We start from the raw sequence: 19,388 nt of genomic DNA, 5'->3' as shown, positions 1-19,388 counted from the left end.
CAAATTCGACAATTTGCAAACATTGTTACTGGTGACGAAACACGGGTTCACTATTTCGAACCAGTAAGAAAAATTGGAAACATAATATGGCTAACTAAACACGGTAGAAGGCCTGTAGCTGCCAAAATAACCATAAACACAAAGAAGGACCTTTATTGCATATTCTTCTTATTTGATGGCATAACCGTACAAATTCCGGTGGCTAAGGACAAAAATGTTACAGGTCGGTATTATCGAGATGTTATACTAAAAAAGCTCAAGAAATATTATCATAAACGACGCCCTGTGTCAGGATTTAGGTATGTTCGTACACTTCGTGAAAATGCTCCATCACATACATCTGAGCTTGTGAAGCAATTTTTGGAGGTCTACCTAAATCAGTGTACCGTGACACATTTCAGAAATGGATTCAGAGATCGAAATTATGTATTTCAAACCGCGGAGAATACTTTGAAGGGATGTAATGTTCATTTCACTATTTGAGTCGAATGCTTTTAAGATATCATAAAATACACATTACATATCGAACAGCCCTCGTAGTTACTCGAGTCATTCCGACAAAGAAAGGAAAGTCATATGGTTGCAGAAAAAATTTACACTCTGCTGTTGGTTTTTTTAACTTGGTACTAAATTAAACCTTTTCAATACAGACGAAATAACTTTCACCTCCGTACTCGTCCATTGATATAAATACTACCTTATAGGGCATATGCAAATAACTTGACAATTGGAAATTGAAACTTCAGTACATCAAACATGGCGATCAAATATGAATCATATTGGAATGTATCGAAATTGTTAAAAAACGGTAGAATAGAGCCTCACAAATCGTAAGATGCAGGTTGTAAATTTATATATTGATTATTTACTAAGAAACATAAAATATCATTTTATTTACGTAGAGAAAATCAGCAAATGTTTAGACTGATCGAAAATGTTGCGGGAGTGAATTACTCCATTACGGAGATCCTAAGGAGTTGTAGCCCCCTCGCCCCCTCACCAACAAAAAAAATCGGAGAGGGTACATTATTGCAGCTAAGGAGATGGTCGACAATTTGGGGTTTCTTATGTGACACCCCAAATAGTCGCTCGTCCCAAATTGTCGCCGGCGACGATTTTGGCATAACTTCACACCCCAAAATGTCGTCCCTCTTGCTGCAACTATTTGGAAACATTAACATACAAATTGGTCTTGTTTGTTAACTTCTCCTCCTCTTCTTCTTCTGTGACCCAGCTATGACCGCAAAAGGTTCTCCGAACCCTATAAGCAAGACATTTTAATCTTCTACTTCGTCTTTTACTTGTTCTGTTGTATAGTTTAAAAAAACCCACATTTATTATGATCACAGTATTCGTTATTGTTGTTTGGTTGGTAGTGGTGTTGTTAATATTGAAAGAGTTGTATTTGTTGTTGTTGTTGGTGTCATTGTTGTCTGTATGGATTTTTTCATTTAGTCCTGCACAGAGAGAGAGAGAGAGAGAGAGAGAGAGAGAGAGAGAGAGAGAGAGTGAGAGAGATGTCCGACAATAAATCATTTTTCCTTTTGTTGTGGGGTCATTCTGCTGACCATGAGATTGTTAGGTCTTATGCAGATTTGTTCGTGACCTCAGATTATATTAGATTACGCCTGTTAGCCGCCGTTTGGACACTCGTGAAAACCTGGCAAAACTGCAGCTGATATGGATACAAAATACGGCGTCACGATATCAGGATACAAAATACGGCGTCACGATATCAGGATACAAAATACAGCGTCACGATATCTGGATACAAAATACGGCGTCACGATATCTGGATACAAAATACGGCGTCACGATATCAGGATACAAAATACAGCGTCACGATATCTGGATACAAAATACGGCGTCACGATATCAGGATACAAAATACGGTGCCACGATATCAGGATACAAAATACAGCGTCACGATATCAGGATACAAAATACAGCGTCACGATATCAGGATACAAAATACGGCGCCACGATATCAGGATACAAAATACAGCGTCACGATACCAGGATACAAAATACGGCGTCACGATATCAGGATACAAAATACAGCGTCACGATATCAGGATACAAAATACGGCGTCACGATATCACTCCCTACCAAGAGAAGCGAACACTTAACCCCTGTTCTTATCTTTCTACATTGGCATCTAATCGAGAAAAGCGTTCCGTCCAAAATTGTTCTCTATACATTTTTGTACATGTACATGTAACGTGATACACAACATGTCGCCAAAATACATAAAGGAGCTTATAACTATATGTCGACCTGGACATTCTTATAGATCTGAAAAACACAATCTCTCTATAGACCGAAATCTCGAACCATCACATATGACAGCTAGACGCATGAAATGTCGCCCGCGGCTTCACCGTTGATCTCTCTGCCTGTCACCGCGACTTCACTCAGGAGCCCTCTGCCTATCGCCGCGGCTTCGTCATGGAGATCTCTGCCTGCCAGTTTCTATCTTAGCTCATCCCTGAACACTTTTTAAAAATCCCTCAAAGACATTTTTTAAAGTTTACATGCGATTGGATTTTTTTGTTTGTTATCATAATCTTCCCTTTAATGAAAATGACAGTGCTTGTTATAACGTATTTTGTAATTCTATTTAAATATGGCAAATAACGATGTTTTAAAAAAATATTTAAGTTTAATATATCTTTTATTAATATAATTTTTAGCTTAGCACAGCCGTCATCGTTTCACTACTTATAATGTTTCTATGATTTTTTAAAAAAAATTCTATAAAGCGCATCAGAGAGATTTTTACCAATCACTTAAAGCTCTAGATAAATATTGTTTAATAATAACAAATACTCATTCAATCCTGTTTACCAAAGGATGCTGTCTGCTAATCCAAATTGAACTGGTCAATTATTCTTGAAAAGTAAAAACACATAACGAACAAATCTCAGAAAACCACAATAGATTAAAACATTGGGGAGGAGAGGGGGCGGGTGGGTGGGTAGATTTAGATGTCATGAATAACAAAACTTCAATTTTGCAGGTGCCAGGAACTTGAGAATATATGCAAAGTTGAATGAAATGTGCTTTGAATAGCTTACTTTAGCAGATGTATATGAATTGAATTTTATTGTATGCGATTTATTTCAAAACCGATCGAATTTCTCATCAAAAATTCAAAAGCTGTATTCTTTGCATGTACGACAGAAATATATCTCTACCTAAAATATTTTTTTCATGCATTGACCATTGGAATTAAGCGATTTTTTTAAAATCTCATCTATTAACACATGTCATCAGATAAAGTCAATAAATACGATCTTCACAGCTATTGAAAACAGCTTTTGTTGAAAATCTGACGATCTGAGATGCGTTGGCTGCTCATTCTTTTTCATGGAAATTTATTTAGCTGCTTATAAGGAAGAGACATTTTCCCTTTTATTTAAACTGACCAATAGAATTACGATTTTCCACTTAAGTAATCTGACCAATGAAATTCCATTATGGGAAATGAGATCAAATCGGCACGACGTGAAACGGGTGCTTTATGTGTTATTTCAATACTTTTAAATTCGTGTTCAAAGTTATTGAAAACAGATATTATCGCAGACCTCATGATCTGAGATGCATTTAATGCTATTTAGCATCCCTCGAAATTTGTTTACATAGCTACAAGAAAGTTAAACTTTCCCTTCGACGTAAACTGACAATTATGGGTAGTTCCCTTTCGTATTTAAACTGACCAATAGAATTACGATTGGGGGACGATATAAATCCAGGCTGTTTAACGGATGCCTACTGTGTTATTTGAATTCTAGACTTAAAGAATCGTCTGGAGTATCAGATATGGAATGGAGGTTTCTTGCAGCTGTAAAACTGATACATGCCGTTGTTCATGCAGACATTATCTCTGAGTTTATGTCCAGGGATCCTACTTATGATGACAGGGCGACCTCAGCGACAAATGTGATGGACCAGACGGAATTAAATAGTTTTTTGCTATGTGCATCTTATTGCACCAGGACTTCTGAATGTAAATCTGTAATGTACAATTCCAGAACCCACTTCTGCCAGGTACTGTCAGTTTATTTGGATTCAGGGTCTGACATTGGACCACAAAATTCGACAGGATGGAACTATTACCTGAGAAAAATAGGTAAGTTCTAAAGTTATAAATATTGGTATGTGACAATCAGTTTCGTCATGAAATCTTATTTTGAAATCTCTTCAAAATTACATTTCTTTGCGAGCTTCGACGATGTTTATGCACGATGAATAAGAATTAGTATCAGAATAAACAAATATGTACTGAACAACCCTGCAACCCTGGGTTTATTTTCCCATGCAGAGACATGCGTCATTGTCTATGATGAAACAATGCTTATTTATGAATTTCTACTTGCATTCTTCCTCGATAACTGCATATATAAATAGAATTAATTAGAAATTTTATCATAATGTCAATGATATCTGTTTCCAATAATTTTGAACACGAATTAAGTATACAAATACGACAGAGAGCACCCGTTTCACATCTTGGTGATTTCAAAATCTGAGTCCAAGTTTTCTTTCGAGAAACCCAGGCCAGATGACATCTATTTTATATAAATAACGTGATTAATACAGAGGAATTAATTGACTTTTAAAAATAATTTTCAAATTTCAATTTGATTGAAGATGCAGAATATTTGACAAATCCCCGAGGAATGTATATGCATATCCTTACCCCAATTTGTCATAATTTTAAAAAGAACCGCCGCGGTGGTCTAAAGGTAGAGCGTTCGCCCCGTATGCGGAAGGTCGGGTTTCGAATCCCGGCCGTGACAGACCTAAGTCGTTAAAATAAGGTAGTGACAGTTCCATCACCAAACGCTCGGCATCAGGTGTAAATGTCGCGGGTCCTCGGAGATGACCTTAAAAACAGATGTCCCGTGTCACAGTCGGTGTGGCACGCTAAAGAACCCTCACTGCTCAATGACCGTAAGTGCCGAGCATAAGCCCTAAATTTAAGCCCTTCACCGGTCATGGTGACGTCTCCGTATGAGTGAAAAATTCTCTCGAGAGAAGTTAAACAATATACAATCAATCAATCATTTAAGATATTGAATTATCTGTTACTATCGTTTTTTCCTTATAGACACCCACACAACAGAAAGTGTTATTTCTACAACTACCTCTGTTGCCATGACGACGCCTTTCGGTAGGTAAATGCCTCTACTATGAATTGACAGACTCTTATACCTAGGAATATTGAAATAGTTTGTTTCATAAGTAACAAAAGACCCTCGCTATAGAAAGTGCACACCAAGAACGTTACTGATATACATGTACTCGAAACACAATCAGTCCATGGGTTTATTTTATCGATGTTTTTATCAGATTGTTCCATTTGGCATTCACACAATGGTCATTGGTATAGATGGGATACTAATGAAAGAACCTTCACGGATTCGCAGGTAAATTCTACGTCTTATTGTAGTTAACGTTTATTTTTTTCTAAAGACTTCATAACAATATTCTTAAAATATTTTACAGTTTTTTTCTCCTCACGAATTTATTTCGAAGATTCTGGGAAAATAGAGAATTTCAGTGAAGTAATGAATGCTTAGGTTGCTTCTATTACAGAGATATGGTGTAACTTGTATAACACGAGAATACAGATATCCCGAAACGGGTGCTCATCTTTCCATTGTTTCTATGTCGGCATAAAACAAACACAATAGAAGTGTTTCTTTTCATTCCCGTGGGGATCCGGGTTAGAATAGGTCCTCAGTACCCCCTTGCTTGTCGTAAGAGGCGACTAAATGGGGCGGTCCTTCGGATGAGACCGCAAAATCCGAGGTCCCGTGTCGCAGCAGGTGTAGCACAATAAAGATCCCTCCCTGCTCAATGGCCATAAGCGCCGAGCATAGGCCTAAATTGTGCAGGCCTTCACCGGCAGTGGTGACGTCTCCATATGAGTGAAATATTCTCGAGAGGGACGTAAAACAATATTCTCGAGAGGGACGTAAAACAATATTCAATCAATCAATTTTTTCATGAATATGTGGAATGTTATGTCATGTTGAAAGGTCCGTGCTTTTATCAAGAAATGAAATGATTTCCCATGTTTTGCATTTGACATCTTTACAAATTGAAGTGAATGATATTTCCTCATGAATGCTATGCGTTTGTGAACAATGTGTGTATGTATCTTGGTGAATATAGTACGTCTATTTCAACGACTGGGAATTAAGACAGAAAAGAAAGTAGAATGTAAATATAATTTTTGAAAATACATGAGAGTATGAACTGCTAGGCTTCACAGCGGCATACTGTTCAGAAAGCACTAACGCACATCATGGAAAGTATGCCGAAGTGAAACAATGCAGTTTATACCTTCATGAGCGTTGCAGTTCATACCCTCATGTATTTTAGAAAATGAAATTATTTTTACAGACTAAACATCGGTAAAGGTAAATAGTCGTTCACGCTCTTGTCTGTCTCTTGTACAGTTGATCGTGGTCGTCATATAATTGCAAATATTGTATTACGAAAAACTTGCACATCTGGGTTGTATATGTTTATTGAATAGGTTTTAAACGTATGAAAGGGCATGGAAATTAATTAGAAACTAAAATAATAATAGATGTGCATTTTTATAATGCAGAGTAAAGAGTGTCGCATGACATCAGTTGTATATTGCGTATGCTTTGCGATTGTCGAAAAAGCGGTTATGGATAAAGTGCCGTCATGGATCCTTTTCTAAAATACAATTTCCCTTAAATATTGGATTGTATAGTGAATATTTGTAGTTGTCCATTTCATATTGAAATTGACACGTGTTCCAAGCATACGACTTTTCTAAATGTTGTTTATTATAGAAATATGTTACATTTAGTGGTTGTATTAAATATAAGAAAAAATGCCCAATCTACTGCCTTAAATCTGATGTTTTTTAGCATTTGATTAAGAGGAAGAATGCCAAAGTTTCTCGGGAATAGAATATTTTTCTAGATGCTTCAAGAGCAAAATTATACATTAACCTTTTCATTAAACATGAATAGAGGACGTGCCAGATATCATTTTTAAAAGAATCAAATATTGATTTGATTTAATTAAGGAAAAATGTACTTTGCAAATAGTTTCATTTTACTTCCACTTTCAGTTCACATTGAAATTTTGCTTCAACATTTTACCCTTCGTGTAGAAAAAAATCCACCCCAACTCCGTCATACTCTCCATAGATGATTTTGAACTTACAAATCGTTCTAATTTCCTGGCAACTTTTGATTTCTATTAATTAGAAAATACAGCATGAGAGTGGAACCAAGTGAATTGTTTTTTCTGTTCACGAGATCAAGACATGTATTTGAATGTGTAACATGATACTGACATGATGACAAGGTTGAAAACTGAGCTAGACTATTTAGAAGATACAAGTCATGATTACGAGCTTGGATCCCCCCCCCATTTTATCTCCAAAATGATAGATTTGAATTATGCCACGATCTCTGTAACCCTATAGTCCCTTACCGAGGAATGCCAAGTCAAAAAATATCAAAGTGCGACGGAGGAGAAAGGGGCTCCTGTTCCCGAAATTTGCAAGTCTGTTGCTTGAAAAACTTAGTGTTAATTATTCTAATTGAAGAGGAATGTCGTATTCTTGATTTAATGGTACATTGATTGCTCTCTTGATTTTTATACATTCATCCCCTATGTTGTAGTGATGTTATAATAGATTAGCGCTCCTTTACATGTACACGCTAGACTTTCCATATTCAATAAAACTATCTTAAGATGTCACTTAATCTGTAAATATTATTACTACAGTAATTTGATCCGAAAAATCGGACCACTTCGAGTTGACAGGCGCAGGTATTCAGATCAAATGAGACGCGAAGCGTCGAGGTTGATCTGATGATCAGCGCCTGTCAACGAGACATGTACGACTCTTCGGATCAAATTACTGTAGTAATGATAAAATCATCATATACCCCCTTATGTATTACCAATACACGTTTATTAGATAATGAGTGTACTCCTCCTCATCAAAAAGACAAATATACAGTGAACTTATTTTTTGTGAACGCACTTTTCGTTGTGACGCGGTCGATCATTTTCCATAAGAAACGTGCATTGATACATCGTGACGTCATCATTTTCAAAGAGACATTCACCACAGAGTGACCGGTCGCGGTAGCTCAGTGGTAGATATTTGGCTTTGTAACCGGGAGGTCGTGAGTACGATCCCTGCTCGTCCCATGGCCGTGTCAAACCTTAGACGTTAAAATAGGTAGTGATGGCTCATTCACCAAATGCTCGGCATTTAGAAGTGATAATCACGTTTTCCCCCCTGATATGATCTCAAAAATGGAGGTCCCATGTCGCGGAAGGCGTTGGACACGATAAAAAACCCTCACTACTACGACCATAGGTCTAAATTTATAGTACTTTACCTACAGCTGGTGACGTCTCAGTATGAGTGAAAAATTTTCGACGGGACGCAAAACAATCACTCAATCAATCAATCAATCACCCCATGTGATGATCCGGAAAGTCGGATTACACTTTGTGAATTTAACATTATTATAACAGGAATTATTGATGTCAAGATAGACCTACATGTAAGATTTTTGGTTAGTCTTAGTTTTCTCCTAATGTTATGAATACTCATTCGTTCTACTGAGATACTTCAGCTGGGTATGTCATTTGGAGTGTATTTAATGCTTTTTTGTCTTACCAGGCATTTTGTCAGACATTGGATCCCAATGCGTACGTCATAGAAGTGGAATCACAAAGCGAAAACGACTGGCTTCTCTCTCTAAGTAAGTTTAATACTCAGATCTGGATTCTCTCTCTTTGAAGTTTAATACTCAGATCTGGATTCTTTCTCTAAGTAAGTTTAATACTCAGATCTGGTTTCTTTCTCTAAGTAAGTTTAATACTCAGATCTGGTTTCTCTCTCTAAGTAAGTTTAATACTCAGATCTGGTTTCTCTCTCTAAGTAAGTTTAATACTCAGATCTGGTTTCTTTCTCTAAGTAAGTTTAATACTCAGAACTGGCTTCTCTCTCTAGGTAAGTTTAATACTCAGATATGGTTTCTTTCTCTAAATAAGTTTAATACTCAGATCTGGTTTCTTTCTCTAAGTAAGTTTAATACTCAGATCTAGTTTCTCTCTCTAAGTAAGTTTAATACTCAGATCTGGTTTCTTTCTCTAAGTAAGTTTAATACTCAGAACTGGCTTCTCTCTCTAGGTAAGTTTAATACTCAGATATGGTTTCTTTCTCTAAATAAGTTTAATACTCAGATCTGGTTTCTTTCTCTAAGTAAGTTTAATACTAAGATCAAACGAGCAGTCTACCTAAGGATTATCTGCAGGTTATTTATCCTAAGATAGCTTACAAATGTTTGACAGTACATCGGGTGTGTGTCTTGAAAATCAAAATAAGTTTTGATATACATGTAGGGCTTTCGCAGAAAAAATAATAAGGATAAAATTAAAGTGAATATCACATATTATTATATAGCTAATAAATAGTCTAATATAAAATCTGCGTAAAATCTAGAGAATGTTAACGTTCAATATCCTGAGAATTTATTGAACGCTAACTTTGCATTGCGTAAATTGTATGCGCCCGAAACATTCCGAGTATGAGCGTTCAATATTGACGTTACCGTAACGACGTAAACAAGCCAAAATGGCAGACGACGGTCCTCCGAATCTGACAGAGCCGGTATTTGATATTTACTTAAGCAAAATGTTTTACTGTACATAAATTATGATGTCCCCATTTACAAAATCTGTTTGCTTCATGCATTAATGACGGGTTAAATATTGAACAGTTAAGAAGTGCATGCTGTTATTGCACACTGCCAATATTGATGAATTCTCGTCTATTTTGGAGTAGTTTGAGTGAAAAGGGATATAATTTAACAACTAAATACTTTAGCTATATAATAAAAGGGTTATTGAACTTATATAGGTGAATATTGGCACTCGTTGGCTGTCAAAATGCACTCGCAAACTCGTGCATTTTCACAGCCAACTCGTGCCAATATTCACCAATATAAGTTCAATAACCCTATAATATTAGGTGTCCTTTGATTAAATAATTGTCTCATCTATTTTGTATTGCTTATAGGAGTTACGAGATTGATCGAGATTGATCACTTTTCGATATCTTCACCTTTCATGCGAAGTGGTTATACTAAATTTATTATACTTGAGCATTCGGGAAGAATTTTTTTCATTTGTACCTTCTCACCAATACAGCCTTTGCATAATTCGTACAAGGACTGCAGACAACTGAAGGACGTTTTACAAGACATTTAGTTGTGTGAAAATGATAAAAATAAATTATATTTTGAAAAGTACATTTAATTCAATTTTAATAAAATGAAATACTTTGATTGGATTGTTTAAGCGGGTTATGCAATTTTCAGCAACGTTTGCGACTTTCATCTACCGTTTAACAAGTAAGACATCTTATTATATACTTTCAATTTCATCTCTTCTTTTTTCTTTAAAAGTTTGCGGGCATATATCGTGTGATATATGCCCGGAAACATTCCGGCCCGAAAACATTACGTCACAATCAATACACAAGCAAATTACTACGTCGATAATTTTAAAAGTTTTCGTGTTTTTCATCTTTTACTCAGTTAAATCAATTAAGAAATTGTTAAAAATAAATTATTGATAGTTTCTAAATGAAATTGAAAGTATATAATAAAAAGGTTATAGACTTTGCGGTGGAAAATATGACGACCTCGTTTTTTGTCGCGGACGGACCTCGCAAGCTCGGTCCGTCTACGCGCCAAAAAACTCGGTCGTCATATTTTCCCATACAAAGTCTATAACCTATAATTATTAATTGTATTTATCCACAGTACATACATAAAATATAGATATTATTGACCTTCAAGTTATTCAAACTTAACGGCTCAAAATCACCAGGCCTTCAGTCGTCTCAACAGTTCAAAAAGTAGTTCATGGAATGTGCATGTATATACATGTACACGTATTAATACACCGACAGATCTGATCTAACTAGATTGAAACAAACTTCATTGTTAAAAATGACAAGCAATGGAGTTTAATAAAAATCAAACAGAACACACACAGTGAATGTAAATATTATTTCTTATTTAGCTGCAACCCACTGTGGAAAGCCGCACGAATATTGGTTAAATGGATCGGATAACGATGACTCGGGTTCATTCACTTGGCTCCATGGTGGAACGATTACAAGTTACAAGAATTGGTATGGCGGAGAACCGTCCTCCATCACAGAAAAATGCATCGCATCATCCACAGGATATAACGGAGTATGGAATGATATATCTTGTAGTGCACAAAGACCCGTAGTTTGTGAACGAGACAATTGATCCGAGTGGCCAATATCTTCCATACAATAAACACATGTATTTAATTGTGCTTTTATTCCGAAAAAAAAAGAGCAAGAGTGGGGAGACAGATACAGTCTTTGACATAGATATATATATATATATATATATATATATATATATATATACATACACACAACGTATATATATATATATATATATATATATATATACATTCTAGTGCTTACTAGTTCCGTCTGCCCAGTTTGGAATAATATTTTCCTTCTCTTAATGGGATTTATGGCAATCCTGGTGAATCATTTTCCCCCTTGCAAAGATAACCTGGGACCAATGGTGTCCATTATCTATGTACTTACACGAGGATGCATCGCATAAGATTTGCAGTGTAGAGGCTATATATTTGCAGAAGAAGGTCTACACATCGCTCCATTTCCATATTTAGATGAAATGAAAAAAGAAGATCGATCTAGCTTAGCGAGTATACGAACAGATTTAACACCTTTTAAATCCATTTTCATCACAATCCTCATCATAAACTCATCCATTTGCAAATAAGAATATATAGAAATACAATAAAATGAAATACTTCGTCGTCCACAAGGTCCTGAGTTCGAGTCCTGGCCGCGGCAGGGCTGACGTTTTGTCCTTGGGAAAAGCACTTTACATGAATTTCCTCACTCTACCCAAGTGTAAAAGGGGTACCTGGCTATAGACAGTGAAAGATATTGTTAGAATGTTAGTGCTCTAGCGCTTGTAATGGCAGCTTGCACTGTATGCTTCCCAGGAGGCTGAGAAAGTTCTAGATTGATATAAGGTCTGCCGGGGTAATAATGTACATTGATAATTGTAAAGCGCTTTGAGCAGCATACGCTGGATAAGGCGCTATATAAAACCAATTATTATTATTATTACGCTGAACGTGTTTACTTCGAACTTTAGTGCAATATCGTCGTGGGATACGAGACTTCAAGGTATACAGCGAGAGTTTGAGGATTAAATCCAGTTTGATTTTCAAACAATGCTGGGTTTGGAGTTGAAACTCTAAAACTAGAGACGTTACCATCACCATATTCTAACAGTAGTGATATAATACAATGGTAATACAATGCTACTGATCTTCAAATTCCATTCTTAGTTTGAGACCTTTGATGATTCTGAATCCGATCTTTATTCAGCATATTTATCATATGTTGAAGATTTACCTTTGACTTGGAACTCAGAAACTAAAAAAAAAAATAAAAAAAATAACATTTTCAATTTTCATAAATATTTTTTTTCATGCATCTGAGTCTTTATTTTGTATTGCTTGTGGGAGTTATGAGATTGATCACTTCGCCTTTCATATGCATATCATGCACCAAATCACGGCGAAATTTGAACTTTAGAATCTCTTTTTTGCAAACAAAATTCCTTTTTCATCATTTGGACCTCCTCCCAAAATAATTAAGAACTTGTATTACTTTTTTGATTGTGAAATCCTGTTTCATACGAGGTGCTCAATCGAGCCATGTAATAAAATTTCAGTGTAATGAACCACCATAAACAGCAACGTATATATACAAATTGGGAAACTTTTTAGCTTCAACAACTGTTGTGAATATTTGTAAATAAAGTATTGATTAAATTAAACTACTTCACTATATAATAGCAACAATCTAAAAAACATCAATATCATAATTAAACACATTTAAATATTAATATTCAAATACAAAAGGGGCAATCCGACAAGCAATTTTGACACAACGAAAGACAATCTCCCGCTTTATGTGTCCACCTTGTCTGGTTTGTCCCTATGTCGACTTCCCCAGATCGTGGTACATCTTCATGCTCAGCCTACATGTATGTCCGGACCTGCTTCACACGGTCCTTCTCCAGCGTCTTCTGGTTCCGATTCGCAGGTAGATTGAAATTTCATTGCAAAGCATTCCCCAAAATTCTTACCCAACAAAAATATTCACTTATCTTCATGTCCACTTGTGAAAGGACAAAGTGTCTTTCTCACTCATGATTTGATGATGCAGACGTTATGCATTGTTATGCCAGGATGTCGGATAAAATAAAACAACATATCACGAGTTGTTTACTGACAAAATCAATTTACTTACAGCATGTCATGAGTGGAATGAGAGTGAAGAAAGATTCTTAATTGATTTTAAATGGCTGCTAAGGGAAGAAAAGGCACCCAAAATCACGATATCCTGTGGGGAAAGTATCGATAGAAATAAAGGAAAATCGATCAAAGAACAGAAATGGCCTGGTTGCTTTAAAATATATGATCGATCATAGAGACAGTAGTACATGGATCCAGATGAAATATATATAAACTGAAGTATTTGTGGAGGAGAATCCATTATGTAATACTTTTGAGAAGTCTACCTTAGAGATGCCTCGGATGTTCGTCTGCAGTAATAACAAAACCAGATTATTTAGGTAACCTTTTAACAAAACATACTGGAAAAATGACATATCAAATGTAGAATGTTTGAAAAAACAACAACCCAGAAGTACTTTTAAAATCTCACATGTATATCTCCAATGTTTTATAGCAACAATGATGCACAAGGTCTGAACAATGTCAAGAAAAAGCTGTGAGAGGAGTTGGTTACACAAAATAGGTACCATGCTTAAAAGTGACAAAGTTCAACTACATGTTAATTTGTCAAAAAATGTCCGCGATCACTTCCAAAAGGACACATGCACATCTTTAATGCTTCCATAACAGCTGTACAAGGTCTGAAGGATGTCAAATAAATGCTGTAAAACGAGTTTATTATAAATATAGGTACTGTCTATTCAAGACATGCTTAAAAAATGACAAAGTTCAACTACACGTACATTTTTCGAAAGAGTCTGATCACTTTCCATAACAACTGTACAAAGTTTAAGGAATGTAAAGTAAGAGGTGTGAGAGGAGTTGATAACACAATGTAGGTGTCCTATTACAGGGACGCCCGCCCACCCGTCATTCACAATTCTATAAGCCGGATGCACGTTGTACAACCCGGCCAAAAATGGTTCCAAAACAAAATTAATTTATAAAATGAAGACAATAAAAAACTATATAGAAGTCAACGATGAAAGTAATAAAACTGGTCATAGAAGCATTTCTGTGAAATCTTTGATCAATTCAGTGACGGTATCTGGATTGTCATGAGATAAAATGAAAATCCACACTAAATCGGGCGAAGATGAGAACATTCCAATTCTTCCAGAGAAACATCAGCAATCTACACGAAGTGACACTGATTCCAAATCGACAATATCATCAAAGATAAATTCTAAAGATGCCAAATTAAAATCAAAGAAAAGGAAGATGTCTGAAAGCATAAAATTTATAATAGACAAGGAAAAACCCAGATAGGTAATTATCTACACGGGAAAACACCGCGAGGACAAAATGACTAGACTGCTAGAACTGATGGAGAAATCGTTGGACAAATAATTCATTTCACCACATGATAACATAATCCTAGATTTGTTTTTGTTCATGGTTTATAACTTTGCTGGGTATTTGTTGCACACACTGCTATTCATTCATTTTATTTATCCAAAGCTTGTGAGTATTTTCGTACATCATACTTTTCAAAACACCGATAAAGATGTTTTCTAATTTCGAAAATATTGATATTTTATGCAAAACGTTTTTATTCAAGGTGTCTTAAAACCCATACATGAACAAAAAGCTTTTCTTGAATTGTGTTTTAAGTGTAGAGCTGTTGTCATTATGTTGAAATCTGCAACATTCTGTACTTTTATTTTTCGTTTGTAAAAACCTCTTCAAGGCTTTGTACAACTTGACGTGTCTTTTTTATTTCTCTTCTGATTGTGATTACTATGGTTTGTGTTTCAAGTTTTCCAAAATTAAAAAAAAAATAAATTAAAAAAATGCTAATATGCATGCAGCCGATTCAATTTATCTCCAAACATGTAGCGTGAATTTTCGAACTGGTAAGTAAATCCCAACACTCTAAGCAAGTTTTTTCCCAAGGTCACAAAAAGTAGGCCAATCATCAAGGTTCCAATGTCAAAATGTTTGGCACCATCTAAAGGATTTGTCACAATGAATTACACATATGAAATATGAAAATACTGTCATTTACCATTCAAATGTTATGACCAAAATTAAACATTTTGCGGACTGAGAAACAAACGAACAGAGCAAACACGATTACGGGATCATACACAGGGGCGGATCTAGGAATTGCGGGGGGGGGGGGGCAAGTTTATGAGGCAGAGGGTCTGGGGGCCGCCTTGATCTCACAGATTTTACAGATTTTATAGGGCTTGAAATGTCTCCTAAGTACTTATTTTGACTATTTTCTGTCATTTATGATAAAGTGAAATTAATAAAATGACGCAAATTTGAAGGATTTTTTGGGGAAAATGCAAGTTCTTCCAATAAAAGTAATTAATTTAATCAAAACATTTCGTCATATATTTCTCGGAGAGTAGAAGAAATTATTGCTTGAGTGTGCCCCTTAAATCCGCCACTGATACACACTCAGGATCTTAAAATCTCAAACTCTTGAATAATTTTTATGAATTAATTATAACTTCTGTAACTGTCTCATGTAAATAGTATCTCATTTTGTGCCAAAATCAATGTTTACGAGTTTCATATTTTACTCTTCTCATTTTCATAGATTTTTCGTCCAAAATAAGGCATTACGCCTCATAAAAAAGACAGAACTATTATGGATATAAATATTTTAAAGTACTAATACCAATACTTTTTGCTTCGCTCTCAAATACGATCACGCCGTAAGAGATACATGTACTATAATTATAATAGTTTTGATATACATGTACACTGTTCTTACAATACAGTGATATAAGGAAATAAATATCATATAGGAAGAAGAACACAGTGAAGCAAAGGCATTCGAGTATGCATGTCTACTCGTAGGGCCCAGAATGCATCACAAAACCCAGAATGTATTGGAATACCCAGAATTCATTGCAAGGCCAGAAATACATCGCAAGACCCACAATGCATCAAAGATTTTATATTGACCCTGAATAGACTGTGTTCATGTTAAGGAAAGGCAGACAATATTCCTCAAGTTCAAAAGAAAAATCATACATGCCAACTTTCCTGATTTGTGCGGGATTCTCCCAATTTGAAGCAGTTGAAAAGGCAAATCCCGATATCCCGATCGAGATTGCAAAAATACCCCGAAATCCCGATTTTCTAAAAATATCTCCAATTTTACGACAACCCCCCCCCCCATTTCCAACCGGAATTTGAAATCCCGCGTCATTTCTGGTCAATCAGAAATCAGGACAATAGTCAGCCATTGCTATTTACCTGTGTCGCATGGTATCGGGGTGGTGTAATTTACCTGGTCTGCCTGTGTCGGGGTGCTTATTGGACAGTGCGAAGTATGTTTTGATAGTAATTAATCGGGAAGACGGATTTCAAATTGACATATCCTTAATGACAACGATGATAGTGTCATCACCAAACAATCAGACATTCCCGATTTTTGCCTCTCGCTGACAGCATCCAAAATATGCAATAAGGTACGTCAAATATATTTTTTTTAACTATAATAATATAGGCTATCCGAATCTATCTGTCTATAGCGATGTATTATTAAAAAAAGTCTATCTAGCGTAGTATTCAATAAACTTTGTGATGCGTAATTCGCACAAGTCTGTACTGAATTTTATATTAGCAAGTAGCCTTAATTTACCAGTACAAACGTATATTTTGATGTGTTTTTTTCCTGGTAATTATTTCAGATGTCATGAGTGCAAAGGTTTTGTTCGCAAACTTCATAGCAGGGCAGATCACTCCTTTTCTGGTTGCAATGCAGATTGTTCCACCAGACTTTACAAGCCCATGTTTACAGACAGCAAGATCGCCTTTGTAGTCGTACCTAAATGCATGTGCTTTAATTTAAATTTTGATATATAGACCAGCCAATGTTTATATGGTGTAAAAGAATGCAACTTTAAGTATTATTTGATAATATGTATGTGACTTGTTGTTGGAGAGGATTTTTTGCTGAATAGATGATTTTAATAAAATATTTATGTATATATCTTTCAAAGTATTTTTTATAGGTTTGTTAAAGTTAATGGTCAAACACACTTGATGTTGTGTTAATATATGATGCATGCACAATGATTAGACTAATATTTTATTTGAAAGGACAAATATTTATTTTCATGGTAAAATGTCGTGAATTTTGAGCTTAGAAAAAAGGTCGTACCGCACAAAATCCCCCATGGGGAATTTTAAAAGTTGGCATGTATGAAAATGTATGTTATATATACAATAATGCATAATACACAGGTACGTTCAACCTGGGAATGATTACTAGGATATTTATTTTCCATATGAAAAGTAACAATTATCATAGTATATTGCACTTTATACGAATTTCCTATGGTTAGTCGTACAGTACCTTCTAATCAGTTTACGTATTGCTTTGAACCACTTCAGGTGTTTTATACCCAAGAAATGCTGAAAAACGATTAATCCTTTCATTGTTAAAGCTTTGGGTGTGGGTACGCATTTACCGGATTTTAAAAAAAAAAAATTTGTCTGGAAGGGTGTCAGTTAGGAAATGTATAATGCATTGACTGCAAGTACATGCATCCATCAAACTTTAATTATCGACTGCTGGGAGTAATAAAGAAAAGTATATGATGCTTCGGATCATGTCCAAAAATCTGTCAGAAAATTAGAAAATGTGTGTGATATTGATTATACAAATCACAATCAATAGCAAACGGAATGTAGATGATCAAATTCACTCCATGACACAAATTAACTATTATCTATATATTCAGAATTGATCATTAAATACGAAATAATTTACAGACAACGACTTATTCAATAGAAAATTGCTCCTGGAATAGCTGCTCTACAAAGAGACCAACCACCCCTCCCTCATTAAGTGTTTCAATTCGATTCACTCGAAACCAAAAAGAAGCAAATATGTACATATAGAAACTAATGTTCCAGGTAGCGGTAACATAATAGACAAGTATATATTGAATAATAAATAAACATGCAGTTGATAACTGTACATTAATTAAGGAAGAGTAGTCTTGCCAAACTATCACATTGTTTGTATTCATTAACTCATTAGATTTCATGATGTTGAGGTTTTTACAAACTCTTTTGTTAAAAAATCTATTTTTTCTTTCGTTTGAAAAATGTGCACATTCCATGATATAACAAAATTCACCACCAATAATACGTATTTCACATGTCCTTAAACGTTTTCCAATATTATTGCATGTACCAGTTTCAACAGGAAGATGATGATTACAAATTCCCAATTAGTTAAAGCAGTATCACCCGATGTTTATGTATCATGTTTGTACAGAATTACTTTAAAGCAGATTAATTAGTTTTTAAAGCTATCAACTTAAACACAGACCCAGTACCTTAATGAATATCAGACATTTATTAATTAGAAGTTTCTCAAAAACCACAGGATCACACTAATGAACGCTGATCCTTATTTTTCTGTAGAATTTTGCAGTTCACAGTGTGACGCGTTCGGCCAGGATGGGCCCAAATGACGGGATTTAAAGTTTTACATACGCCACGGGGTCGTTCACTTCTGTTTCATACTTGGATATTTTGTTGGGAGTGGACATTGGCGGCAGACTGACGGCTCGGCTGTGTGGCAAACGGGATAATTTCGGCTTCTCCGTCGTCAACTTCCAATATTTTTGTAGCAATATTCCATTATCAGCTGTATATGGTGTTTATATATCTCAACTGATTCGATATGCAAGAGCTTGTTCTGTGTATAGTCAGTTTTTAAATCGAGGTAAGCTACTGACAAACAAGTTGATGGTACAGGGATTTGAACAGTCTCGATTGAAGTCAGCATTTCGCAAATTCTATGGTCGTTATAACGATCTAGTTCGTCAATACAACCTATCATTGGGTCAAATGATGTCTGACGTGATTCATATCGATTGTTAGGCGGTTCTTGGCACACTGATTTTAACTACGGATAACTCCGTTTACCTGATCAGGATATAGGGCTCACGGCGGGTGTGACCGGTCAACAGGGAATGCTTACTCCTCC

General features: G+C 35.5%; 1 protein-coding gene across 1 annotated transcript; it reads left to right on the top strand.

Moving 5' to 3' along the window:
• The first annotated feature begins 3,552 nt into the window (after window positions 1-3,552).
• LOC125663725 (lectin BRA-3-like) lies at window positions 3,553-11,393 on the top strand. Its single transcript, XM_056152973.1, has 5 exons — window positions 3,553-4,133; window positions 5,115-5,177; window positions 5,357-5,433; window positions 8,703-8,784; window positions 11,114-11,393. Exons 1-5 carry the CDS (start codon window positions 3,824-3,826, stop codon window positions 11,347-11,349), a joined length of 768 nt encoding a protein of 255 aa, XP_056008948.1. The 5' UTR covers window positions 3,553-3,823; the 3' UTR covers window positions 11,350-11,393.
• Window positions 11,394-19,388: the final 7,995 nt, after the last annotated feature.

The sequence above is a fragment of the Ostrea edulis genome, chromosome 1 (assembly GCF_947568905.1).
Source record: "Ostrea edulis chromosome 1, xbOstEdul1.1, whole genome shotgun sequence".
NCBI classification, from domain to species: domain Eukaryota; kingdom Metazoa; phylum Mollusca; class Bivalvia; order Ostreida; family Ostreidae; genus Ostrea; species Ostrea edulis.
This window is presented reverse-complemented; position numbering and strand designations above follow the sequence as displayed.